The sequence below is a fragment of the Sylvia atricapilla genome, chromosome 15 (assembly GCF_009819655.1).
Source record: "Sylvia atricapilla isolate bSylAtr1 chromosome 15, bSylAtr1.pri, whole genome shotgun sequence".
Lineage (NCBI taxonomy): Eukaryota > Metazoa > Chordata > Aves > Passeriformes > Sylviidae > Sylvia > Sylvia atricapilla.
Genome location: NC_089154.1, coordinates 2,804,299 through 2,831,589, shown reverse-complemented (window position 1 = coordinate 2,831,589; position 27,291 = coordinate 2,804,299). Strand labels below are relative to the sequence as shown.

At 41.1% G+C, this 27,291-nt stretch overlaps 3 protein-coding genes and 1 long non-coding RNA gene across 9 annotated transcripts in view; 3 read left to right on the top strand and 1 right to left on the bottom strand.

Annotated features, from left to right (window-relative positions):
• The first annotated feature begins 1,818 nt into the window (after positions 1-1,818).
• Positions 1,819-4,855, top strand: ZFAND2A (zinc finger AN1-type containing 2A). Of its 5 annotated transcripts, none has more exons than XM_066329719.1 (6): positions 1,819-1,978; positions 2,503-2,597; positions 3,208-3,339; positions 3,528-3,679; positions 4,198-4,287; positions 4,712-4,855. In XM_066329719.1, the coding sequence occupies exons 1-6, from the start codon at positions 1,924-1,926 to the stop codon at positions 4,719-4,721; spliced, it is 534 nt and encodes a 177-aa protein (XP_066185816.1). In that variant the 5' UTR covers positions 1,819-1,923; the 3' UTR covers positions 4,722-4,855. The 5 variants fall into 5 exon arrangements, with proteins under 5 accessions (XP_066185816.1, XP_066185815.1, XP_066185814.1 ...); XM_066329718.1 differs by having other exon boundaries at positions 4,692-4,855; XM_066329717.1 differs by having other exon boundaries at positions 4,198-4,782.
• LOC136367892 (uncharacterized) lies at positions 2,604-2,862 on the top strand. Its single transcript, XR_010744749.1, has 2 exons — positions 2,604-2,686; positions 2,791-2,862. It is a non-coding gene; the product is annotated as an uncharacterized lncRNA (long non-coding RNA).
• C15H7orf50 (chromosome 15 C7orf50 homolog) overlaps positions 4,198-27,291 on the top strand; it is a 123,263-nt gene continuing 100,169 nt past the window's right edge. Inside the window, exons 1-2 of one of the 2 annotated variants that reach the window (XM_066329712.1) lie at positions 4,198-4,287; positions 8,722-8,864. In XM_066329712.1, coding sequence (XP_066185809.1) covers positions 4,266-4,287; positions 8,722-8,864 — 165 coding nt within the window. In that variant the 5' untranslated portion in view covers positions 4,198-4,265. Of the gene's footprint in view, positions 4,288-7,284; positions 7,474-8,721; positions 8,865-27,291 lie in introns of those variants that run through there. The other variant, XM_066329714.1, reaches the window with a different exon arrangement.
• On the bottom strand, positions 20,819-25,750 carry GPER1 (G protein-coupled estrogen receptor 1). Its single transcript, XM_066329709.1, has 2 exons — positions 25,101-25,750; positions 20,819-23,773 (listed from the first exon to the last, which is right to left on the bottom strand). Exon 2 carries the CDS (start codon positions 23,340-23,342, stop codon positions 22,269-22,271), a length of 1,074 nt encoding a protein of 357 aa, XP_066185806.1. The 5' UTR covers positions 23,343-23,773; positions 25,101-25,750; the 3' UTR covers positions 20,819-22,268.

The following is a 27,291-nucleotide window of genomic DNA, read 5'->3' as shown; positions in this document are numbered from 1 at the left end:
TTTTACCCTTCACAAACTACAGACCTGTGGCAGAATCCAAAGCTCTGTCAGCACAGCTGTTCTGTGAAGTAAAGGTTTATGTGAGATTTGGTGATTTTATGGGTTTGGGAGAGAAAATTTATTGAAGAGTGGACAGAGTGTCCGGCTGATGACGTGGTATTTAATCCAGCAGGACTGTGCTGTTGGGAAGTGCTCCAAGTGGGTTGGCTGTAAGCTGGCACCCACAGCAGGAGTCACATGAGTGCCACGGTGCTGGTGACGTGGAAGGTGGAGGAGTGGCACATGCCATTCCTGGAGTTCAGCAGCACAAAGTGGCCTGTGCAGCCAGTCAGCACATGCAATCCCAAAGCTCCCCTTTGACCTCATGGCTCCACTGTGCATCTGAGTCATGCAGTACAACAGAGTCAGGTGCTTTCTGGGGACAGCAGGGACAGAAAAACGCTTTGTCATCTGTCAATCCTGTAGCAAATGTCATGGAATCAACAGTCCTCCTCTGCTCTGTATGAAGCCAGCATTGTCACACACCTCCAACGATTAACATTTCTAAAATACACCTTGATCTCAAGGTGCCTTGTCAAAGTGAGACAAGCGTTTAAAACAGAGACTAACTGGGAAAGTTTCTGGCTGACTTGTGCAAACCCACAGCTGCAGCTGAGGCCTGTCCATCCAAACCAGTTAGCACAGTCCACTCAAACCAGTTGCAGCCTACTGCAGCTTACCCACCCTGACCAGTTTAGCCCATGCTGAAGTCCTGCAGCAGGGCCCTGAGCACCAGCCTGCTGTGATGAGAACACCCTCTCTTACCAAGCTCTCTGGATTTATCTTGAAGTTTGGAAGTAACACAATTTAAGCATCACAATCCCACAAGAGGGATGGTGCAGCAGCTGAAGCCACAAGGAAAAACTGAAATACAAATGGTGCTGGCAAAGGGCTGAGGCATTCCAGTGATCTCAGTCAGACAAGGGCTTTACTGTGTTGATGCCTTGGGAGGGCTGACCTGGAACAGAGACTGGACAGAGACAGTGAATAAAGCAGGAATTTATTGAAAGGTCTCTAGGATATACCTTGGGCAGGACAGGGCCTGACCAGGACTACACCCAAGGTGGACAAAGAATGGTCACATAATAGCTGACTGGTCACGAGATCTTACATATTTATAAGTTTTGGTCTATTTACATATTGGGGTTTAATTGTCCAATTACAGCTTCGGGTTGTGAGGTCCCATCCTTCTTGTTCCTCCCTTCAGTCCACTGTTGTTTGTGCTTTTGGCCCTGAAAGTTGTCCTTGGTGTGCAGCAGGAAAAGGATTTGTTTTGTTGCCCTGCTCTGTGCAGAGCTGAGTGACACTGACTGTGAGCTCAGACCTGCACCCCTGGGCAGCACAAAGCCTGTAAAGCATGAAAGGCTCAAACTCAAGGCATCAGTGTCATTCTCCCACGTGTGTCCCATAGCCTTAACAGCCCAGCACTCATCCCTTTGGGTGGCTGCCCCACAGGGAATTCCCAGCAGCGGGAACGCTTGTGCGGTGTGGATGTGATTCCCTGGAAGCTGGAGAGCCCTTATCTTCCTTACCAAGGCCCGTCACCTCCACCCGGAGCCCATCTCCACGCCCTGGCCCTGTTACCCCGAACCCCTCCTCAGCCCAGCGCCCATTTTCACCCTTATCCAATTCCCGCCCTCAGGCCCAGGCCCCGCCCCCGGCCGTGACTCAGCCGCCCCCGAGCTCTCATTGGCCGCTGGCCGCGCACGCGCGGCAGCCGCTGGGGGCGACGGGGGCACGCCATTGGCTGTGGCGGCCGTGACGTCACGGGGCGGCGGCGCGGCGGGAGCGTGACTCAGCACGCACGTGGGTGCGCTGAGTCAGCGCCGGCGGCCGATAAAGCCCGTGCGCGGTTCCGGCGTTTGTCGCTGTCCCCGCGGCGCCATGGAGCTCCCCTGGCTGGGCCAGCACTGCTCCGAGCGCACCTGCAAACAGCTGGGTAAGTGCGGGCTGGGGGGCCGGTCCTGTCCCCCGGGGCTGCTGGAGTGGTGGCTGCTGCTGCTGCTGCTGCTGCTGCTGCTGCTGCTGCTGCTGCTGCTGCTGCTGCTGCAGCAGCAGCAGCAGCAGCAGCAGCATTCCCCCGCAGTGGGTCCAGGGAAACAGTGATAGGTGTTGTTCCTGTACGTGTTAAATTGTTAAGGGATGGCTTTTCAAGAATAGAATTATTTTTGAAACTAGGCTTTGCATTTGTACTTCAGCTGTTAGCTCTTGACTGGTTTCTCACTGAGGTTTCTGCGTTCGAGGAGCTCCTGAGGTGCTTATGGCTTGTGTTTGTCTTACACTGCAGATAAAATAAAAAGATATTGCTCTTTTAATTCTAATATTGGTGAAGAATGACCTAATCTCTATAGAGATAATTGGATTGACTCGACAAAAACTACTTTAGAATTTATTTGTAGTCTTTTGTGAGTACCCTTTGAGTTGTTAGTTTTGTTCCATAATTTTTTTTTATTCTTCTCCCAGATTTCCTTCCTCTGAAATGCAATGCATGTGGAGAAGTTTTCTGTAAAGATCACATCCGTTATGACGACCACAAGTGCAGCTCTGCTTACAAGAAAGTGAGTCCTGTATGATATGAGTCATAATTCACCCTGCAGAATTGCTAAGTCATTGGATTTCAAATATATAGAAACAGGGCATTTCAGAGGTCAGAACTGCTAGAGTCTAGGTTTTTTTCACTTACAGTGCCTCTTCCTAGAGATGAGTGCTTTATATTTCAAGTAATGTGTTGTGGTCTAAAATTTTCTGCAGTCCAAGCCCTGTAAGTTGAAGAACAATAAACATGAAACTACAGAAGAAATAAATAGAACAAGTGGGTCCAAACTTTGATCTCTGGCATGTACTTGGGCTTTGAAGTATTCAAAGACTGTAATTCCAGAAGAGCCAAAAGTATGTTTAAAGTCAACTTACCAAATATGTTTCTACAAATTGGTTTGGCAAAGCATGTCTGTGGTTTTTGGAGGGTGATTTGTAGTTACTATTGTGAAGTGTATCTTTAAAATCATTAGCAAGTGGGAACACGAAGCATTTAGGAATTTACTTCTATTATCTATGGGTAAGAGAAGGTGAAAGACACAAAGAAAGGGTTGGACTTGATTATCTTAAGGTCTGTTTCAACCTAAACAATTCTTTAATTCTGTGATGCTGATCTGTGTTGTGTGTTCTTAGAATGTCCAGGTCCCAGTGTGTCCCCTCTGTAACACACCTATCCCAGTGCAGAAGGGAGAAATCCCAGATATTGTGGTTGGAGCCCACATAGATAAGGACTGCAAATACAATCCAGCCCAGCAAAAGCAGAAGGTAAGAAAACTGCTGTTGAAGTCTAAGCTGCCTTCCTAATGCTGGTTAAGTTGGGCGTTCTGACACAGAATGTGTAGAAGCTTGCTCTGTTTCATCTTGGCTCTAAGGCTGCTTGAACACTTGTGCTTCAACTTGGTCGTGGCTCACAGAAAGCAAACATTGCCAACTTCCTGTCCTCTCTTACTCAGATCTTCACAAACAAATGCTTAAAGCCAGGCTGCAAAAGGAAAGAGATGATGAAGGTGGTTTGTGAACAGTGTGGTGGCAGCTTCTGCATAAAACATCGGCATCCTCTGGATCACGACTGCAAAGGGAACAGCCAGCCCCTCTCCAAGGCAGGGTGAGCTGTACTTGTGATATTTGGCTCCAGATGAGATCCCAGGGCTGCTATCAAGTGTTGGTGAGGAGCTTGGACAGACAGGGAATTCTAGAAACTACTGCTCATGTCAATAAAATAGCCATGATTTCTTCTTGGATATCAGGCTGAATGTCTGAAATGACAGCCTTAATTTCTGAGCCAAGAAAAAAAGCCTGTCAAATGCTTTCCTGAATTTTCAAGCTTATCTATGTCAGTCTCTCCTAATTGAGAACAGCACCCTTTGGGCTCTGGGTCCACATACTAGAATCCTAAAGCTCTGTCCAGCACCCTGAAGTAACCAAGGATAATCAATACCCTGACAAGCCAAGTTTGAACTTCATGTTCATTTAAAAAAAAAAAAAAATCTGTCTCTTGCAGACAGACATACCTTGACTGTTCTGTGCAGTAGGACTGTGAGATTTGTGTGGCAGAGGCAGATGATGAAACTGGATGGAAATGCAGAGTGCAGGGGTGCTGAGCCTGGCTGTGTTTGTTTGTAGATATGCAGCTCTGATGAGAGCAGCTCATCCCACCTTCAAGTCCCCGGCAGCAATTGGAGTGCCATCTAATGGGAATCGTCAGCACAACAGGTATGAGCTGCACAAGGAGGAAAGACAAGCTGAACCTAGCCTGGTGTCCACACGGAGCAGCAGTGCCACTGTCACTCCCCTAACTGCTCCAGAGTTGGTAGCTGGCCTGTAAATGGTGTTGGGAGTGCAGTAGAGGGGCTCTGACAGCACAGATAAATCCCCGCTTTTCTATAATGTAGTGGTTAAAGTGGCCCCACAGACACAAGCATTGGGACATCAGATTGTACCTGCAGGTTGGTCTTCCACCTGTTCAGTGAGAGGTTTGGCCAAGTTCTGGAGAAATGGTGTGTCATCAGAGTGAGGAAAGCACAGCAAGCACCTGAGTTAAAATAAATGGCCCAAGCTCTTCCCTGGCATGCTGTAGCTCCGTGTGACTGAAAGTTCCAGCTGCGTAACCCTTACAGTGCATTCTTATGTCTTTCAGGTCCAGATAGTAGAGGCTCTTCACATCTGGATCAGACCTTTATTTTAAAGTTAATATTTTCTCTCTTTAAATTTCTATGCAATTAACTTATTTTGTATCATAATTTTGTATGCATTTAATAAACTGCTACCCTTTCAAACCCAACGTTATTTGTTCCTATATTTGGAATAAGAATTTTAATACTATGAAAAAAATTGGATGTAGGAAGTGAGATGGTGGTGGTAGGGAGAAGACTGCAGTTGGTATGGAATTCAGCTGGATTTGCTTAGGTCATGCCAAGTCTGAACTAGGAATCTCCAAAAATGACAATCTGAAATACGAGCCACTGTCTCCTATGTCTCAATCCTTTTGGAAGTGTTCTGGCTCTGCATGACAAACAACATCAATGTGAAGCTTCCTCTTGGTTTCTGAATGTCATTGGGAGACCTTTATTTATAAAGCCATACCATTCCTTTTTACAGGTCCTGTCTGAAGGCTAGTGCTCACAGGGGCACGTGCCGTATAATTCTTCATCACTTATTGTCCTTTAGACAGAAATCTAGATTTGCAGGAATATATTCTGTGGTTTCAGGGAGAAAAGGAAGCCAGAGAAAGTAGCATTAACCATATCTTCTAGAATGAGAATAAGGCCAGAATAAAGTGTTGTTTAGGGAGGCTGCTCTTGCTGTCTTCCTGAAAAGCTTTAACAAGTGAAGTCATAGCAGATAATGCTCCATTTATGATCCTGATCAGCTCTCTTGGCTCTTTAAAACTGCATGAGTATCCAGCTGCTTAGCTTGAGGCCTGAAATACTCTAGGTTGATGAAATGGAAATGTGCTGTTAATGAACAATGCTAATTCCCCAGATGGGATCTAAGTAGACCTCTCATCCAGCTAATTGTGAGAAAAATGCCAGGGCTTTCTGATGGTGTCAGGGGGTCAAGGCCTCAATTTCATGTGTCATTGGAGCCATTCCTCTGGATTCTGGGGCTTCTGGGCTGCAGTGTTGGTTTAGGACTAACTGGGAGGTAATTGCAGCCCCTTCAATCCCCTGCAGTGCTGCTGAGCAGAGGATGCTGAGTTCCCTGACCTGGGAAAAATTCTCTTTGCTGATATTGTAAGAGATGGGAGCACAAGTGCAGTTAGTGCATGAGCTTTGTACAACCTTGGGGATGCTGGAGGTGTGCAAAGGCTGTTGTGTCTTCTCAGTTTAATCCTTGGAGTGGGAATTTGTGGGAGGAGGAAATGTGGATTTATGGTCCTTCACAGGGACAGCATGTCAACAATCAATACCTTGAGTCATAGGACACATGTAGTTTCTGTCCAGCACAGAACAAGTATCTGTGCCATCCCATATTAATGTTTGGCCCAGTGTGATTTCTCCTCCTGGAGAAGATCACAGCTAGCTGGCCAAACTGAACATGTAAAATAGATATAAGCTACAGTGCTCATGCCACATGACAGTGTCTGTAATACTGTATTTAACCACAGGATGTCACAACAACACAATCCTTATTTTAGGAAGGCTCAATGTAGAAAGCATTCTTTGCCTATCCACATTGGAGCAAAAACTTAAATTGCAACTTTAGTTTTAGGTTTTAGGCCAACACCTTAACTCAGCCCCATCACGCTGCTATATTTTATATACATTTTATATATTTTGTGTATGATTTCTAACTGGCCTCCCATTCCCAAATGGTGCCATGTGCCCCACGGGTGCGTTGGGAAGGGGATTCCAGGTTCTGAGTGTGGTGTGGGGACACGGACCAGGGGAGAGAGGCTCTCCCAGCCTGCAGTGAGGGCACCTCGGTGTGGGGAGGAGGTGGAAGAGGAGGAAAACAGAGGTTGCCCCTTCCCGTCAGTGCCTGAAATTGTACAGGGACTTATTTACCAGCATCTGCCCCCACATCCAGCATCTCAGCTGCTGCTGGGATCCACGCAAAGGGAAACAGCAACACTGTCTCAGGTGGCCCTGAAAAAAAAAGAAAAAAGTGTCATCTACGTGTGTGTATGTGGTAAAAATTCTGGCCTTTAAATTACCAATGGGACTTGGAAAAACTTGTGCATAGGGTATATATAGAAAACGAAAACATGGAAACCAATTCGCTTCCTGGAAATTGTCCTCAGAGGTGTTTTCTCATCCTGTCAAACCACACCCTTGGCTTCTTCCCACGCATTCCGTGAGGCCCCATGGGGACACGGCACTGCTGTCTCAGCCTTCGGGCCCTCTCAGGATCCGAAGCCTTCAGGGTGCGCGGGCTCAAAGGGCTCAGAGCCGTTCTCCGGAGAGCCGCGCCTCAGTGCGCCCGCAGCGCCGGGCCGGCTTCCCCCGGCTGTGGGGCAGTGCGCCATGCGGGCCGCCAGGCGCTGGCGCTCCCTGCTGGGATGCGGGTGGATCCCTGGGGTCCCTGCCAGCCCCCGGCGGGTGCCAGGCGGGGTCTGGGGGTGTCCCTGGGAGCGCACGGGCTCACCCCGGCCAGCCCCGGGCCCGTCCCCATTTTGGGAATCTCCCAGGCGAAGGGGCGGGGCCAGGGGCGGGGCTCGGCGCCCACAGGTGACGTCACCCGCGCCGCCAGAAGCCGGCGGAACCGCTCCGCCGCACACGTGTTCCTGGTGGGCGCTTTAACTCCATGCGCGGCTTCCTATTGGACATCAGAGTGATTGACAGGTCGCAAGCCAATCAGATGCCGCCGTTCTCCCCGTGTAGCCAATGAGAGGCAGGGGGCGGGCGGCGGCGCCAAGCGTGAGGCTCAGTTGAATGTGCCAGGCGGCGGCTGTGTGAGGTGCGTGTGGGGACGGGTGAGGGGCGCGGCCCTGGCTCCCCCCGCGGTGGCCGCGGCTCCTCCGGGGTCCCTCTGCCCGCCCGGAGCTGCGGGAGAGGAGGGGAGGCCAGGCCCGGCTTGGCCCGGTCCGGCCTGGCCGCATACGCGGCGGTGGCTGAGGGGGCTGCGGGGAACCCGGGCATGTGTGTTGGGATGCGAACCGGGGGGTTATGTTGGGGTGCGGAGCAGGGGTCGTGTGTTGGGAAGTGAATGCAGGTTGTGAAGGGGAGCCGGGAGCAGGAGCTGAGGGAATACCCTCCTGCCCTGGGCACGGCTGTGCCTGACACGTGCCAGGCCCGGCTCCGTATCACGGAGGTGCCAAACCCCTCCTGTGGCACCTTCTGCTGTGTTGGGGACTTCCCGACGTGGGTTGGTGGGCTGTTTGATGTTTCAGTGTGTGTTTCAAGGTAAACGTTTGTGACTGAGCCAACATTTGCCTGTGTATGTAACTGACGCTGAAAGTGACAGTGTTGGGGCAACTGGGGAAAGCCACTTAAATCACATTTAAAGCCACTTAAATTCTTCTCGCTAAGAAATAGTACGGAGTTACAACTGGAGCTGTTTTTAGAACCTTTTGCAGTGTTCTCTGCAACTCCTGCTCAGCCTTATGTCCGTCTAAAATTAAATGTGAAGCTAATGAGGCAATTCTTCAAGCAGTTTCACCGCGCTAAGCTTACCACGAAAGCAGAAAACCTCGCGGTTTACCCAGAACTAGTGGTTTTAAACTGTTTAGTAATCAAATCGCTTTATTTTTTGCTTGTGAGTGCTCACATCTGCATATCGATGAGACGACTAACAGTCACGTGAATGTGTTTTGAGATGATGATTTTACCTGAGGTAGACAGTTGACCAAACAGTTCAGTGTGGTGTGGTCTAACCTGCAGAAAGCACAGCCTAAATTATGGGAAATTCCTGTCAGGAGGGTGACTTAGGCATTTTCCATAACAGGACCTCAGAGGACAAAAGGTGTGGAGATTCCTACAGGAAACTGAGTTTTGAGTTTTACAGTACCTTAGCTGCAATGTATTCCTAATGGAAACACAGAAATTCTCCAAAATGAATCAAATTTCATTGCAGACATACATTTCATAATTAGGTAGTCACACATAATTGCCATGCCAGTGTAATTACAGTACAACTGTCTGTATATGAGACTGACATTTAATATTAAAAAAGATTTGAACTGCAGTTTGTTGGTTTCTGTTACAGAACAGCATTTCAGAATGCCGAAAATGATTGCGGAAAAAAAGGAAAAGAAGGCAGAAAAAAGAAAAAAGCTGAAGCAACATGTGGCCCAAAAGGATGAGCTGGAATTAGAAACTAAACCAAAGAAGAAGAAGCAAAAGCTGCAGGTTTGGCTCTTTAATTCAATACAGAATGGATTTGTTGTTGCTGTAGGTTCTGTTCTGAACATGAGTTGGATTCAGTTGCAGGGATTCCTTGGATGCAATATACCTAGTGTGAAAGCTAAAAGGAAAAGATAAATTAAGCCAAATCACCAGAGAGGTGATCTGTGTTTGTTTTGGATGTTTCTGTGAAAAACAGAGAATGGATGTGGGTGAAAGGTGAAGCAAGTGAGGAGCTGTCATATGGCAATCTCAGCAGAGCTTCAGTCTTCATGTGATCCTGAGTGCCTGGGAAAACATGAAAGATGTTTTTTTCTTGGAAATTCTCCTGGTTTTTGGACAGAATGTCAAGTGACCAGAAGGTGTCAGCAGTCTCTTTGTATTCCTGAACATTTTATGAATTATTTTATGAGAATAAAATCAGCAATATCATTATGTTACTTAAGTGGGAGCTTGAAGTTGGAAGGTTCTTGGTTTTGGGTTTTTTTTTTTTTTTGTGATGAAAATTATGCATAATTCAAGGACAGTTTAGTTCAGATATTCTTAGTGGTTCCTGTGGAATGAGGATCAAAGAACTGTAAAGCAATTCAAGAAGTAGAGAGTGAAAGCAAGTTTTTTCCTCAGGAATTCTTGAGGATCACCTCAAGAGGCCATGTTCTTAATTCTCTTATGTTTCCTGGCCCAACATAAAATACATGTGAAAGCTGCTTGTTACTTCCTTTATCATGACATGTGTAGCTCCATGGAGCTCAGATAACTAAAAATTAGTACTTATTTTGTTATTAGACTTTATTTAGGCTCATTGGCAAGAACAGATTTGAGGAACTTTTGCATTCATAAGTGTCCCTAGGTATTGCATTCAGAGTTTGGGAAGCTTAATATAAAAAAACCAACCTATTGGCAGAAGCTATGCAGAGGTCTGTACATTTTTGCAGTTTGGAACTCAGCAGAAATGTTCCTAAGTAAGAAAAGACTGCATCTTTGTCAAAGCAAAACCGGGAACTTTTGTCTTTATCGCTTCATAAGAAGGAATGTTTCTCTTTTCTTTTGTGTTATAGAATGTGGATTTGCCATGCTATAATTAAATTTGAGGGGAAAATAATTTTCCAGGACAGAGCAGTGTGAAATTTATTGCCTGTGCCAATCTATAATTTCATGTAAAACTGCCAAACAGTCGAGGTGGGCTTCAGGCTCCTGGCAGGTAGGGCCTCTTTGGACTATGTGATGTCCAGTGTTCAGTTGTTGGAACACACAAGTGAGTTTTGTGGGCTGTGCAGACTGTAGGACTGTGAAAGAAAGAGTGAAGAATCGTGGGAAGAAGAATCCTTAATACTGTTAGGGAACACCAGTAAGCACAACAGTTCTTGGAATCATGAAAGTTGGTGCCAGTGGGTGGCTTGAGCATGTATAATGAGTTTTTGGGAGTTCCATAAAAGGTCTGTGACAAGCCATTTCTTGGCATCAGCTTTATAAACTGTAACTGTTGATAGCAGGAAAGTCTAAGATCACTCAATAAACCACGTTTTTCTTTTTTTAAAATTTTTTTTTAATGACTGTTGAGAATGAAAACTGCGAGGCAGATCTTAACCAATTTTATTTCAGAAGTGGTTAAAGAAAGTGAATTGCTTGGCAGTTTGATTGTTACTCGGTGTAAGTACTCCCAGCTTTGTGTGAAATGCTTGGTTAAGGCACACTGGCATTTATGCTTTAAAGTGCTTTTGGTCATCAAACCTTGTCAGCTTGGAAAGTGTAATAAAGAACAAGGTAAAACTGCTCTGTGTGAACAGGAGGAACTCTGGGGCTGTGCTCAGTCAGTGTGAATGGTTCCAAGTAGGAATTTCGGAGCAAAAAGTTAGGTAACTGCTAAGAAGGTTTATCCTGCACCTTTACTTCCTTTAATTTGATTTCTGTTACTTTAAAATGAGCTGGAATTTTGCTAGATCTACAGGAATTCCTGAATCGTGGTGCCTGGATTCTGATGAGCTGTGATTGGCTTTTAATGCAGTAACTGAATTAAAGGAAACTCTTCCTGGCATTGCTAAAGTCAGGATGGTGAGCTCCAGTTTTTCCTAAGGAGTCTCATGTGTGGTAGAAAGAAGCCAGTTGTTGGTGGGACAGAGGTTTCACTGGCTCATTAAGTCACATTCCTGTGATTTACTTTTTTTTTTTTTTCCTTTTTTTCCAATTCTAATACAGCAAATTTAATCTCCAAAGTGGAAAATACAAATGTCTAATTGATTTTTTTATAGAGCTGGAGGCAAGCTGAGTTGTGTTTTCAGTGACTGGTTTTAGTGTACTCTGATCATTCCTTCAAGAAATTTATTTCAAAAATTCTTACCAGCCTTAGACTAAGGCATTTTTCCTTGGAACAGCTTGACCTTTCACAGTAATCTTGATGTTTTATTGATTTTCATCTACTCAATTTCTTCTGTTTACACTAAATAGCAATAAGCAATTGAAGGCAAATATGAATGTTTTCATGAGTGATCTTAGAACCACACAGCTCTAAATGAGACATCTCTACTGGAGCCGAGTTTTAAAGTTTAATTAAGTTTTAAAACTTAATTCAGCATTGAGGGTTTTCTGACTGATTCTCCTAATGTTACTGTTCTATTTACCTACCTGAAATAATCACACATGTTAAACAGATTCTTTTGAAATCACTAGACATTAGTTATACAGTTTTTTTTATAATGACTTTTGTACTTTGCTAACATATGTCGAGCTGTCAGAATGTTTAAATTTTTCCTTTCAAACTGTAGCATAGGCATGAAGAAAAGAGATTTAACATGTGTCACCTAGACTGGTGGTTTGAAGCTGACTGTTGGCTTCTTAGGTAACAACTGCCTGATGGATCTTTTCTGACAAGTTAGTTTCGTTTCATTTCTCTGAAAAAAAAATCAAATATTTGCAGTATTGTTAAGGCGTCATCTTGAAATAACAGAGGTGTTAAACACAAACACCTTTGAGGTGTTTCTTTGCAATTAACCCTGTTTTGCTTCTCGTTATGGATTTCTCCAGCCTTCAAGCTTTCAGCTGCCTCAATGCCACAAAGCTTACTGCAGCAGCAGTCCTGACAGTTGCGGCTCTGTAGGTAGGAAACGACCTGTGGTTGCTTTGTTTCCCGGGGCTGTGTGAGTTCTGCCCAGAATGACCTGACTGTGTCAAAGGATCTTGTCATTTACGGGCAGCTCTCGTCGCTGCGGTGCCCTTTGCAGAGCTGCTGGCTCTCTGCAGAGCAGTAGGAAATCCTTTCAGAACAGAACATCTATTAGGCGAGACTCAAAATTCGTAATCCGTAGAAAACAATATTAATTTCCTGTTCCTACCCCATTTAGTCTAGTGAACATTGTGACTTCAAGGAAAATTACAATGACTAAGGGCCGATCAATCTGTATAAATCAAATCTCCTTGTTCATGCTTGAAGGGTACTTTAGGTACTGCTCCTACAGCCAGTGGGTGTTTCCTTGTACTCTCTTGTTATCTTCAGCATTGCAAGTGGTTGGAGGAGGAGCAGTCAACATTTTCCTCAGATAAAGGCAGGATCAGTGGGAAAGGAATTTAATTTCTGAGATTCCATACAGATACCACAAACAATGGCAAATAAACAAGTAGCTCATGGTGTTTCTTTCATCAGAGTGTGCAGGTGCCCAAACAGTAAGATCTGTTTACTGAATGGAAAATGGCAAAATTTTTAAAGAAAGGGTTTTTCTGTTTGGCTTTTTTTTTTTTTTTTTTTTTTTTTTTTTTTTTTTTTGAGGTCATCATAAAGAGCAATATAGAATTATTTAGCTGCAAAGCAAACCACCAAAAAAAAATTTCTTTAAATCACTGTTTGGTTGTAGCAGTGGAAAAACCCCACAGAATTATGTTTAAGCTGTGGAAATAAACATTTTGGGCATGAGCTTGGTGGAATAACTGGGAATGCAACTTCGATATGATCTCTAATGCTGCTTGTAATCAGGTAACTGGGGTAGTAATTTGAATGGTTAATGAATGAAAACCAGACATTGGTGCAAACTGATCCAGCAGATACTGTAAAGCTATCATCAGACAGTGTATTTATTTGTTTGACAACCCACTAATTCATCCCAAAGCCTGTTCTTGAAATAATGAGTTGTGGACGATTTGGAAACAAACTCGGTAATCCTTTATTGTTCCCTTAATTTATTTTTCTAATTAATGGGAAGCTTATCTTGTAACCATCAAAATAACTTGGTTTATATTTTCCCATCCTAAAAAAATGCTGTGAAGTTAACAACTTAGTGTGATGTTGCAGGATTTTCTTCTGATTACCGGGCTACCAATATCAATATTAACCATATTTTATATACATTAAAAATATCTTTTGGAAACTGTTTGCATTGCAATTCCACTGTCCAGTCTTCCTGCACTTGTGTGGTTTTGCTGTGCTTGCTTAATCCTCTGTTGTAAGCATTATCTGAGGTGATTAGGTTTTGTTCAAGAAATATGTAAAAATCTTAAAAAAAAAAAAAAAGAAATAAATCCCAAAAAGTTAATTTTATTTAGCATAACCTCCTAAAATAAGAATCTTGTCTCATGCTGGGGTATGTTTTTTAACAATTTTAAAGTATCTTTAACATGCAAATAGAGTTCTTTCCGTGTTATGAAGGGAAGATGACATAATCTTTCATCTCCCCCCATCCCTCCATCTCCCCCTGTGCCTTGATGGAAAGATACATCAGCAAAAAGCATTGTCCCAGTGATAAAGGGGGAGTGGGAGCTATTTCTCTAAATGGCCAAGTTAAATGTCAGGATGGATATTATTGTGCTGGGTTTTGTCAGTCTGTAATTAAAATCTTGGGCCCATTTCTCTTTGCTTTGGGTCACCTTTCAGTTGAATGTTTATTCTTGGGTTGTTTGGTTGTTTTTTTTTTTGACTTGCACAGAGAAAAGTTTGCTGGCCCATTGGCTCTTAGTGCCTCTCTGTATGGTGGTCTCTGTATAGTTACAGGAAATAATTACCCCATGGATTTTGAGCTTTGTAATTATGTCTTACTGTGTGACATCTTGCTTCGTTTATCTGCTTTCTTATCTATGCAATATTTCTCAAATTAGGAAAATTTAAAAAAAAACCACAACCAACCACAAAACAACAAACTTTGAGGGCAGCTGGTTATGGGACTGAAGCATTTGCTTCCTGCTAACACTTCTCCATCAGAATATTGATGGAGTTGCTTCAAATTATTTTATTAAATTAACCATCAATTTATTTATTTTAAAAAGGGGGTGAATTTAATTGTGACACCCATGTAGTGTTTATAAAGCATAGTAGGCCTTCTGTAAACAGACACGTCTAAGAAGGTACAGAATCATGTCTGAAATATGGATATGCATAGATTAGGCTGAATAATTTTACATTCCTTTGAAAATTATTTTTGTAATGGTACGAATAGATTTCCCAGGAAAGAGTATTCACAGCTGGGAAAACAGTTGCTACTTTGAAGATGGTTTTCCCAGGCGAAAGGCTCACGTCCCCAACTGTGTTTGGTATAAACAATATGTGGTGCATTTCTTACTTGTGTTTAAAGGAATTGTGCGTTCTTCATTACTTATTAGCCAACAAGAGTTTCATGCTAATTCTGGGTATTTGCTTTAATCTGTATCCATTCAAAGTTAATTCCCTACTTTTATTAATAAAGCCAGGGTATTAAATTGATGGGGAATTCGGTGGTGGAACACAACTGTCCCTTCTTTGCTGTTAAGATGGGAAATTCTTCCTTCTCTTTTTGGAGCACGTACTTGTTGTTTCCTCTCAGCCCTTATTCTCTGCTTGCTGGTGAGACCTTCCTCGATGGCTTTTGTTGGATTTCCAGTATAAATCCTCGCTTTCCTGCCTTAACTGCAAATATCTTCACAAAATTGAAATTCACAGCAGGATTCCCATTTGTGGGTTGAATTTTTTGAGTGTTCAGTTGTTGAAGGAGCAAAGGCAAGGTCTGCTTGACTGTGTCACCCAGCTCCAGTGAAAACACTGTTTTCTAACGATTTTCAATGATGCTTTCATTCTGGTTTGGTATTGATGACTTCCAACTCCTCATAGAGAGAGGCATCATCAATGAAATTTGCTGGAAAAGGCTCAAATTGTTGAATGCAGAAAGCTTGGCACAAAACCCCAAAATATGTGTAACTTCAGTTAAAAAGAAGTCCTGTTAGCGTGTGTGAATTTGTAAAATGCATTCACTTGGCAAGAAATTAACTTGTAAGCTTGACAGGATGTTTGCTGCATTCTGATACAGGATAAAGAGCAGAGAAATGGGCATTCAAAGGCAATTATTCTTGACAGGGCTTGAAACTTGGAAGTGTGTATAGCATAATATATTAATGCAGACCTGATTCCTGTGGATTTGTTACTTCCTCTTCATTGCTCTTAATACTGTTTTGTTAATGTTAATTGGTTCAAAAAACCAAAAACGGCACAGATTTGGATATTTAAATTATGTTTATCCTGTAAAACAGCCCTGTCCTTGATGAGATGCTGCTGCTTGTTTAAACAATGTGGGAGTCTGGTATAATGATTTTTATAAAATATGACTTTTTGTGTGTTGAGGAAATAGATCCAAAAATTTAAAAAAAACCCCCAGTGTTTTGGCACAGATAAAAGGGGTGTGATGGCTGCTTCTGTAGTATGAATGAGAAATGAGAAGTTTCCTCATTCAAAATGCCTTTTGTGTTTAGATGCAATATTGTGAACCACATGAAAGATCAGTGTATATTTATGTATGTTAATAAATTACAACGTAGATAAAATGGCTCTTGGGTATTAGATCAAAGCCACGCAGATTAATAAATACTTGGGAAGTGCTTGTCTGTTACATCCAACAAGTAATTAGAACAGAAAATTAATCTTTTGACTTTTAGAACCTGCCTGAAATATCGAGGGTACAAGCATGAAGGTATTTGACAGGGGAACCAGACTCTGTCTTTGAATGCATTTACCTATTTCTAATTGAATCCCACAGGAGTTCTGTAGGACATCAAACGGAAGATCATCAACCAGTGTTTTATTAAATTTCTCAGCATTATCTTAATAATTTGCATCTGTAAACCAGGCTATTGCAAACAGCATATACATAAGGGCAGACAGCTCTTCCTACCATCTCAGAGTTTGAAAGATGTCAAAGCTGTTCAGAGGATGTACCAAGGGCGTAGGGCTGCATTGCTTTAAAAGGAGCAGCGTCATTATGTGGAGAGAAAATCTAAAGTATCTGTGGAAAAGACATGCTTTTAGTAGCTGTCATTCCATCCTACCTTTACACCACGGACTGAATCCTAAAGGGGTGTTTTTCATCCTTACCCACTCATAAAATAACTGTTTGGTTAGAGAACTGTTGTACTGAACTGTAGTACAGAGGTCATTGAAATTGGTCATGGGCTTTTTGTGAACTTAGGAGCCTTCATGCACCTCACTGGCTGATTCTTTTTTGAAATTACCTTTGGAAGAGAGAAGCTTCTCCTATTTTATTACAAAAGTCTCATCTTTCGTGGCTTTCAGGCCTGTACCTCCAAAGACATCTTTTAATAAACTTGTAGAGTTGGGCTCTTTTAAGCTGTAAAATTTACCATCCTTTGCTTAAACAATGGTTGTCGTCTTTACATTTGCCTAGTTTAGGTCATGCTGTAGTTTGAGCTTGGAATAGGAGCTGCCAGCCGACTGTTCTGATCTGATAGGTTTTGGAATAAAATCTCTGGCCAAGATCCAAAAAGCCTCACCCAGTGAGAGTCAAGAAGAGCACAGATCAGCAGGGACAGGGGCAGTTTTCCACGGGCCCTTGTTTTGGGCTGAGGATGCTGTCGGGTTCTGTGTGAGCCAGCATCGGCTCCAGCAGCACCTCTGCCAGCAAGGCTGGGCTTCTGCTCCCACCACACTCTGACAGTGTCACCCATCATCAGGCAGCTTTAATTAGCATAAGAAAATAACATGTCATGTTTCTCACTGTTCTAGAGAATGAGCTTGTAATATCAGAAGTAATTATTCTGACTTTATGTCTTTGGAAACCAAGTAAGTTTATAAATTAAGTTTCCCCCCCACATCACTGTCTGTTTTTTCTTCTCACCTTGATACTCAGTTGTCAGGTGGATATTTGGAATAATATCAGTTGTTTTAGTGAGCTGTTTTCTTGGTTTCTTTCTCAGTTTGCTGTGTGCACTTCACTCTGGAGCACAAGGGTTAAAAGGTCTGTAGCCAGGTACAGGCTATTTCTCTTTTGTAGTTCTGAATGGAGAGAGAATGAAAGGAAGAAAATCTTATTTGCCATTATATTACTGTTTCTATTGAGGGAATGCCTGGGAAAGGAAATATTTCTGCTGCTGAGGCAGAAAACAAATCTATCTCCAGCACTATTAGGCAATTCTGCCACTGAGCTCTTTCTGTAAAAATCGCCTTAACTCCAATTCTAAGGACAATTTAACAATATCCTAATAATTTTCCCGTTTCTCTACTATGTCTTTTTTTCTCCCCTCATTTTTTTTAAAGTCCTTCCAGAAAACGCATTCAATGCAATTTGAAAAGGTCTTAGACCTTTTCAATGATTTTGCTTGCAGGTCAAGTGAACTGGGACTTGTAAGCAAAGCTGCTGCTTTGGAAAGGCTTACCCTGCTGCATTAAATATTTATTTTGAGAAGGTAGAATTTTACTTTTTGGTAATGAACAACTTGATACTTTAATTTAGAACTTGGAAATGTCTGTATATACCTGTAGCAGACTGTTTGAACAGTGTGAGAAAACAGGTTGGAAACTTGAAAATGTTTTTTATCATGGGAGTTGAACAGTTTCAAAAGCCATTCTAAACACGCGGGTGACTTTGTGAGACCCAGACAATGATCTTTGTATTTTGCATTGGCATTTAGTGGACTTGTGTCAAATCAGTGAAGTAACATGTAAGAAAGGGAGTTGAAAGTAGAGCTGACCCTGCCAGTCTGCAGTCCTGAGAGAGCATTGCTCCTGTGTTGGCACCTTGGCTGGCTCAATATGCAGCTGTTCAGCCTAGGCTCCTGCCTGTGTCATGCTGCCATGTGATGGAATGGAAGTCTCAAAGGAAGCCCAAAACCAAGGGTTAAACGTTTATGGGACTAAAAGTCACTGTGGAATAAATAGTTTGGACAATACTGTTGAAGAAAGGACACCTAAATTATAAATATGAATGGAGAGTGTTCAGATTTTCATATCTGGTTTCTCTCTTTAGAACACAGCACAGGGCATGTACCACAGCGTCCCTGACAGCAGAGCTAAGGGTATAGGGGGAAGGTGTTCTGTGTGCATGTCTTAAAAGCAGTTTGTTCCCCTCACATGTTTCAGTTTTACCATTAAAAAGGACAAATAAGGAATAAATTTGGCCCTGCGCTCTTCTGTGATGAAAACTTTAAATGTTTGTCTGATGGTCTGAATGGGTAAGGTAAGACTTAGAGTGAAAGGAAAGGATAGATACTGTCCTTTAAATTCAAATCAAGCCCTTATCTTCATTGTTTTCAATCAAAATCAAATTAATTCATTGGTTCACCTTCATGAATAGCTATTAAAATTCAAACCAGCTTCTTCATACACTCGCTTGTTTTTAGTTATGCAGAAACAAGTTCCAGTGGAATTAATGATAATCAGGGTTGAACTTGACATGCTTTTACTTACGGTAAACCACTCTTTAGCACATTTTTTATGTCACAATCCTAACCATTTAAAATTGTCCAGACAACCTTTTCCCTTTTGCAGTCTTAATAAACAGGTCAGAGAATACAGCAAAATCCTTACACGGGAAAAAATTTGGTTATACTCTAACACAACTTGATGGCTGGAAAAAAGATTAGAGCCTGCACTGTACAGGCAGTGAATTTTGTTTGAAACACAGACACTTAGTCTGAAATTTTACAAGCATTTCCTTGTAAAAACTTTGTGCTCAATTTTTTTTTTTTTTTCAAGCTTTTGAAGGGAGAGGTGCTATTTCTTGCATCTTGCCCGTATTATGTCAAAGCCTAGCACAGAATCTGGCATCGCCTGACTCATTGATTCAGATTCTCTGTCACATGCCCTCCCATCCTGTAATGCTCCTCATAAATGAATCGAGCTTTGTCTTTAGACTGACTGGCTTTGCGTTTTCGAGAGGTGGATGTTGTGTCTGCACGGTTGGTATTCAGTGTATCTCCTCAAACTGTCAGAAGAATGCCAAGTTACAGCATCTCTAATGTGTTAAGGAGGTCTCACATAACTCTTTTCCTTCATATCTTTTACACAGCTGAGGGGAGCCTGTTGCTTCCAGTTGCATCAGATCAGTGCTAGTTTGTGCTGTTTGCATTTATTTTGTTTCTAGATGTTTAGTAATACCCTGTGCATTCAAGGCATTCTTGTGGTAACATATTATTTTCAAAAGCAGTTAATGTTTTCAGGGATTTTTTGATTATTCCCCCTCTCCTCTTTTTTTGCGAGCTTTTCCTAATACTAGACTTTTCATGTCTGGAAACTTGATATAGACTATTTTAGCAAAGATTGTAAGCAGCTGTGATAAGCAGGTTTTTAAATCCCATAGTTGTTGTCAGTCCAGTGTTTTAGAAAGGCGTATGGAATCTTTTCCTTCAACTCAGCAATTAAGCAGTTTGTGAGAGACCAGAGATAAAAACTGAAGGAGTTGTATCAAAATTCTTGCTCCCATTCCCTTTTTTCCTCTACACTCTAGAAAAGGTTTTATTTACTGGTGATTATGTTGTTTGAAATAAAAAAAAAAAAGACACACACCAAGCTGAGATCCTTTTGGTCCAGGGATAAACCGTAGTAGTGAGCTATTGCAAGATGATGGCTTGCAGAAAGCATGTTGTGTACATAAACACATGGAAGTTGTATGACATTTCTGTAAATATTCCTTTGTACAGAGTTACTGTTTAAAAAAAAAAAAAAAAAGCTTTGGGAAGAAGTGTGCAGTTTTTTCAGCTGCGAGAGTGATTTGTATTTAAAGTAAGTAGTATGTTTAAATTTAGTAATTTCAGGCATGGTTCATAAGCCTGTAGCAAAATATCAGCAGTAGGGAACTCATCAGGTACTTTGGGTTTGTAATCTGGTTTTAAACATGCAGTAGGTTGTTTTGGGTTGAGTAAATATTGTTTTCTTAATGCTGTAGTAATCTGATCTTCCCTAAATTTCACTGTATATTACTGAATGTGATCACTTAGAAACAAACTACTTTGGAGGATGAGCATGCATTTGCTATTACTGTTTGTTTATTTTTGTAGGCTTCTGCACAAAGACTTCCTTGATTTGTGTTCTGCAGGGGTAGCAGAAAGGCTTCTACTTGATCAAAAATGTGATCCCTGTATTGGGAGGAGGGGAAAGGATCTTATTCCTAAAAAATCAAAAGAAGCAACAACTACGATTGGGAAAGTGTATTCCTGTAACTCCAAATAAGTTACATATTCATGGCAAATGCCAGGATGCACAAACAGATAAATCTGTAAGCTCTAGATGTGTCTTTATCCTCAGAATTATCCCTTCCTTCCGCTGGGTGTTGTCTGAAATAGCCATCTTTAATGGTGTGATTAATGTCTATTGGCAGTCCATAGGACCTGAGTAATTCCAAAAAGGAAAATACTGAGGGAAAAGGGCTGTGTGTGATGGAGCATGACTGTGGGAGATGACTTGCTGGGTGTTTTTTAGCAACTTGTGCTATGCTTGCATCTTTGTTGAGCGGAGATCTATTTGGTGTTCTGCAGGGAGGATGGGACTAAACACGTTTTTCATTAGACTGTGATTAGCAGTTCCTTGCAGATAATCTGCACTTGCCTCACACTGCACACTGCTGTTCCTGTTGGAGCTGCAGGAATATCCAGCTATTTCAAATTCAGCCATCATCATCTTGTGGCCTTTCTGTTTATAGGTCAAGTCTTCTGTGGCCAAAACTTCCACTAGGAAACTTGAGGTATTTCATGAGAAATAGGAGTGGAATCATCGTTTTCACTGTTTTCTTTATTGCTTTAGTAGCTTCAGTCATTGTTTTAAAGGTCTACATTTAAAAATCCTTTAAAGTCTGTTATTGTGCTAATTAATAACATTTGAAAATAGGACAGAACATCTTATTCTGCTGAGTTCTGGTGCTTCAGTCAATAAGCACAGGAGTGAAATGAGTTTGTTCACTTGAGAGATGCAGCAAGTAATGTTTTAATGATCTTGCATGCTCAGCTCTAGGAGCTTTATCGCTTCCTCTCAACAAGTTCAGGGGTAACCTGTGCTAAACATCAATCAGATTTATAATCCAATTATTTGCTAGAAGAAAAGAAACTTTTTGTTTTCCAGTAAGTGGTGCTATCATTTGTTTGCTTAGTATAATTAATCTTCAAATGATCAAAGCATCTAAAAGGCATCTTACAGTCTTGAAAAGCTGGGGGCTTCTGGAGGTGGGATGGGTATGCACGAAGTTCAGATCTGATGATCACTAATCACACTCTCCATTACTTATGTTCCTCCTTTCTAAAAATGGAGCTTTCTGTCACTTTCATCAGCAATATATACACAACATCTACAATATCTTTTGCCGAAAGTGACAGTTTCTTAAAAATCACAGCACTTTGTTCTGGAATGTGAAGAGATTTTGCGCAGTGTGCACTCAAATCTGAAGGCAGGTGTGAATGTACATGATGTTGGTGCACTGGCATTTTTGACAAAGGGGCCAATTATGTTTGTTCTGAGAGAGATCACCTGGGTCAATCCTTAGAAGACAGAATGAAACACTACGTTTTGCTTCTGTGAAGTTCTTTGAGATGAGCACTACAGTTACAGATGATTTTGGTTTTGATCAAGTACTGATGTAAACAGTAGATTACATTCAGGAGACAAAACCTCATCATTGTGCTTGATTATATTAAGATTAAAAACTTAATCATGGAAGACATGCTAGAATACAGTGACGATAGTACCATGTAGTTCTTGTAAGCAAAGTCATTTGTCTTACCATGTTTGGGTGAAAAAAAAAAATCAATGTTTTCTGCATCTCCACATCAATATGTTGTAATGATTTTTCCTCACTGTTACGGCAGCTTCATTATTTCAGTGGAAGTACCTTATGTACACCAGCAAAGTATCATCTCTGATAATCAGATTACATCTAGAGTCTTCCTAACTTGATAAAATTTTCTCTTATATTGTCATTCATACATATATAATACAAAATAAAGCTTCTTCAGTGCTCAGCTTTTAATAATCCTGTTCATAATTAAATATAAATCTGACTAAAACATATTCTTCTACATTAAAGTCTTGTCATAAAAACATTTTGAATATAAACCTTCAATACTCAATAGAGCGATACAATATATATACACACACACAAATGCACTTCTTTTCTGTTAGTAGCAAGCATTTTGTTCACTATTTGCACAACTTCACAGTCATATGTTTTACACAATGACACTAAATCAGACTTCTGATTGCTCATTACTGTCAGGAATGACAGACGTTAAGGCAGCCTGACAGAAGCGATGCAGTGTTGACATTTTTGTTTTCTGTTCAATGTACAGTCGCAGTTTGTCTCTGAAGGTTTCCCCCAGAAAACTGTAAATTAAGGGGTTCAAGCAGCTGTTAGAAAAAGCTGCTAGGTTCACAATATGTCCCGTTAAAGGGTAATCATGCCTGAAGGATGGGCTGTTGGAAGAGACGGGCTCGCTTTTCCTCTGGAGAAGCTGGACGCTAATGAAGACGTTTTCAGGGAGCCAGCAGATAAAGAAAACCAGGACAACCACAAAAATCATGCGCAGAGCCTTCTGTCGCCGCAGACGGAGGCTCCTGTGCTTGTGTGCTTTTATAAGGACTCGGACAATTAATGAGTAACACAGGCCGATGATCACAAAGGGGATAATAAACCCCAGGGTTATCTCTAGCCACTGGATTTCTTTTACATCTGCAAAACAAAAATAGACCTCTCCGGTGTGCTGTAAGTGCACGGCTGTAAATGGGACTAGAGCTGCCGAAATGGATGCCATCCATATGAGCCCACAGCTCAGTCTGGCGTGGTGCATAGTGCGAAATAGGTTGGACCTCATTACTTTGGCCAGTGCTAGGTATCTGTCAAAACTCATCCATGTCAGAAAGAAAATGCTGCTATACATGTTGATCTGAAGGAACAAAGACATAAAGGTACAAATGATGGTGATGTCGTAGTACTTCTCGTCAAGATTAAACACCTCGATGAGAGAATCAGCCACTAGAATGAGATCAGCCACTGCCAGGTTTATGAAGTAAAGGTCGGGGATTGTCATTTTTTCCCGAAAGCTAATGTTGACGACCAGTATCAGAATGTTTCCCACAAAACCGATAGGAAAAAGGAATATTGTGTAAAGACATGATAAGAAAAGGCCAATAACATATTGTTGGTGTTCTGATTTATCAGCTAACCTAGAGGATAAGCTTTCGTTACACAAATGGGATCCATTCAGGTTAAAAGTTGTGCTGTTACATATAACAGGTGATATGGAGGCAGAATAAGTTTCCATGGTTAAAGTATCTGCAGAAAAGATAGTAGTACTCACAGTTTGGTGGCAGTACCAAAAAAATCAGTTTTTTGTTTTGTTTCAGCTGAATTCCTAGTAAACATTTTTGGTTGGAATTGCAAAAGATACAGACTTTTGTATAGGAAATTAAAATGCTTTAAAAGTCAGATTAATTAGACTTAAAACTGACTGAAATATAATACTACAAATACTGAATGTCTTAATTTGTTTTACAGGATACTATATACATTTTAAATGAGAGAATTTGCAGTTCCTGTATGCCTTAAGATCATGTAGGAATCTTTTTACCATGGTGGTACTTGGGTCTCTTTAATAAAAGCTTTTCAGCGTCAGTGTTTCTTCATGCAAGTTGGAAGGCAGTGGAATTTTAGCTCCATTTGTTTTCTTTTAATAATCAATGAACATCCTTGGACCTGCAATTTGCAAATGGAAAACGATTAATCTCATATTCCAGCACTGTTCCATGTGCCATTAGCTTCTGCTAACTTAACATCACAGCTGGGCTTGTAGGAAACATCATGTTCTAATATAAATGCAAAGATTCACTTAAAAAAAATTTAAATTCGTTCTAGTTCAAAACACATTGTGAGGGCAGGTCTGTTAAAACTGTGTGTGCCCATCAGGGGTTCAGTTTTAGAAAATGAAGAAATACAGAAAAATCAAATGAGTGAATTTAATCTGATAAAGAAAACTGTATTTTTATATACAGATAGATATTTATTTATTCTATTAGCTTGTAAGGCTAATAAATAGCAGTGTCTGTGGCTGAGAAGGCAACAGATGAAAAGCAGTTGGTTCCTGCTGCTTTCAGGGCAAATTTTAGAAATGAAGGCAATACAGGCAGCATATTGATTTACACCAGCATTATTATACTCAATTTGTTTTCCATTTTGATTTATTATGTTTCACTGACTTCCGGGTAGTAATGGAAAATAGCAGTTATCAGATTTGTTTACTTCTAAACGTTGATTGTTATTCACTTGAAGCATTGCTAGAAGTTTATTTAAAAAAAGAAAGAAACAAAAGACACTCCAAACAAATAAAACCAGAAGAATGATAAACCAGGCTATTTTGTGTTAAGTTTTAAATATTTTTGAATTGCTTTAATCTGCATCTTACTATCAAACCATTGAGTTTTATTTACATGAAAATATATTTTAATATTTTTTTTTGCTAGTAAAATTCATGCATATTTCCACATTTTAATGACTTGAATGCAGCCAGTGTGCAGTCTGGGGGAGGAAAGAGCAGACCACTACTGGAATAGTGTTAAAAGTACGTTAAAATAGTTCTAGTCAGAAATGCAGCTCTGAGTTTGCTTAAATGTATTCAAGTCACCAGAAATAGCTACAGATACTTAAATAAAGATCTGAGTTCCAGAGCTTTGATTTCTCAATGATCAGGTTCCCAGTACCTGTTGCTGTGTTTTGAATCATTTTAATAGTGTAAATCTTCATGCTAAAATATCCGTATTAAATCACACTTATTAGACGGTTCGGTGTTTGTTTCAAGCAGCTGTGGAAGTCAGACATAAACTGTTGTCTTTATGTAATAGCCTTTTATTTGTGAACAAGGCAGTAAAACAGATTTAAATACAATAAAAGATAAGTTAACAGCCTGAGCCATTGATTTTAAAAGGTCTGTCTGTGGTCAGATTTTAATTACGTCTGAAAGGCCGCCAAAAGCCAAGCAATTAAAAGCATTACAGGTAACTATGTACTGTGAAACACTTTATTTTACCTTAATTCCATTTTTCCCGAGCTGGTTTTCCTCCAGACAGCAGCAGGCTGCTCCTTGCTGGGTGCACACGTAATGGATGTGCCAACTTCCACTGTCCCCTCGGTGAAAACTTGCATTTAGGTGTGCAGAGCTGCAGTGGATGCCACCTGTTGATGATTCAGCAGTTAAAAAAAAACCAAAAAAAAATCATATAAAAGTCGATTCTGCTTTAAAACTTATCAAATAAAAGATAGTTTACAAGAGCAAAATGCAGATCTTGCTGCATGTCCTTGGCAATAAAACAAGCTTTATAGATTCCCAGGGTTGTTCTAATTTGTGTGCAGTTGAAGTGCTGCTGAACAGCCTTATAAGGCTAGAATTAACCCTGTTTCTGCTGGTTTCTTTTTTTACTAGAACTACTCAAACGCCTTTTCTCTCGTATTTGTCAGTTTTATTTTGCCTGATGTTCATTGCACCCTCCTTTCTGCCTCTGGTGGTTTTTTAGGCTTTATAGTCGGTTCAAATCTAGAGCTCAGCTGAACAACGATTTAGAGCTTTATTTGCAAAATGCAATGAAGGATATTTCACACAGATCTAAAGCAATTATTACTGTTACTTGTGCTATTTTTAAAAGCCTCTGGGCAATCTAAAGGGAAATATTCGATTGAAGACGTCAAGCATCTGAGAAGGGTCATTGGCTAAACAGATAAGATAAATTTGTTTTCCTACCTTCAAGTTGATCCCAGTTTGCCTGTTTCTATTTAAATTTTCAGGTATATGTTGTCATTCTCTCACTTCTTAGAATTGCTCAGCTCAAAATCACATGGCTGAAATAAGCTTACCCTACAGAGGATGAGGAGCCTCAGTTTTGCATTAAACACCAGGGTTGCAGGTGGAGTTTTGCATTTCGTCCGCAGGGGGTAAAAAAACCTTCTTGACATTCCCAGTAACACCACCTACTGGTGGCCAGAATTCTTAGAACGGGAAGAAAGTCAAATCTTCCTCATAAAAGAGCAAATTTATTTTTTTTTTTCAGTTGCTTTCTGTGGTGATGTTGATCTGCCACCTGAACATTAAGTGGCTTTGCTGTACGTGGATGCAGCGTTCTGCTGCTGCTGGAATAACATGAATGGGATCTCAGCATTTAGGACTTCAGGAAGACAGTGTGACAGTTTCAGAAGTGTGGAGTAAGCAATTAATGTATCATTATAATAGATGTATGACACCAATTACAGTGGTCAAATATCTTTAGGTTACAAATGATCTCATCTGTAGGAAAGTGAAGCAGAGATTTTTTAAAAGCAGAAGCCCTTTGCCTTCATTGAGGCAAATGTATTATTTGCTGGTTTTCCTGCAACACACAGGGCATAGGAACAGAGGATTTTGGCAGTGTGACTAAAAAAGTTTTTAAAGATCTTCTTGCATGATGGCTCTTCGTAAAACGTTTTGGAACCAGTGATTATTTAGATCAAAAGAATGTTTGCGCAGATTCGTGCTGGTACAGTTTTTCTGAACAGAAGATTTCCAGTGTGTGGAACGGAGTGTTTTAATACGGGATGATGAGTACAGAGCCTAAAGTGTTTTTGCTTTGAGACGTGCACAAATATGATTGCATTGTAGGACTGGAATATTGTAAATGTTAGAAAAATCTTGTGATACTGGCTTTGAAGGTCTTAATTTTTTTGCTGTCATAAAAGAGCAGGATTAAAAAGAGTCTTTATTGTTGTTTGCTGGTCATGTGGTTTTGCTGCACTTAGTTCTGTCCTTCAGAGCTTCCACTGATCTTGCAAGGGCCTGAAGGATTTTTTACTTTTCTTCATGTGTAACGTTCACTTCTGGGTGTCAGTGGTTTCTTATTATGGGGGGCATGGATTTGATAATCAGCTGGTCTGTCTGTCCTTGCTTGTCTAGCCGTGAATATCAGCTGATTTACTATTAAAATGTATAATTCTGAATGATAATTTTCTTGTTCGGATTCATGGTAACAAATGTGTCACTTTGCCATTCTTCCAGAGTTGTAATGAAATTCTCTTTCAAAAGGCCCACGGAGTAGCTGTTTTCTGTGCTAGAAGAACTGCAAAGCATAAGAGGTCATATTTAGCATTATGGTAATTTTGTATATTATTATATTATAATTAATGGGTTCTGTGTTTCTATAAATATTTTATGAGATGATCCTGCGAATCCTCTGAATGCTGTTTCCTAAAGCAGA

Excerpts from the sequence above, each read along its gene's own strand:
- ZFAND2A (XM_066329717.1), top strand. The coding sequence starts at position 1,924 with ATGGAGCTCCCCTGGCTGGGCCAGCACTGCTCCGAGCGCACCTGCAAA. Across the intron at positions 1,979-2,502 it reads GCGCACCTGCAAACAGCTGG|ATTTCCTTCCTCTGAAATGC; the intron begins GTAAGTGCGGGC and ends TTCTTCTCCCAG. Across the intron at positions 3,340-3,527 it reads CAGCCCAGCAAAAGCAGAAG|ATCTTCACAAACAAATGCTT; the intron begins GTAAGAAAACTG and ends TCTCTTACTCAG.
- GPER1 (XM_066329709.1), bottom strand. The coding sequence starts at position 23,342 with ATGGAAACTTATTCTGCCTCCATATCACCTGTTATATGTAACAGCACA.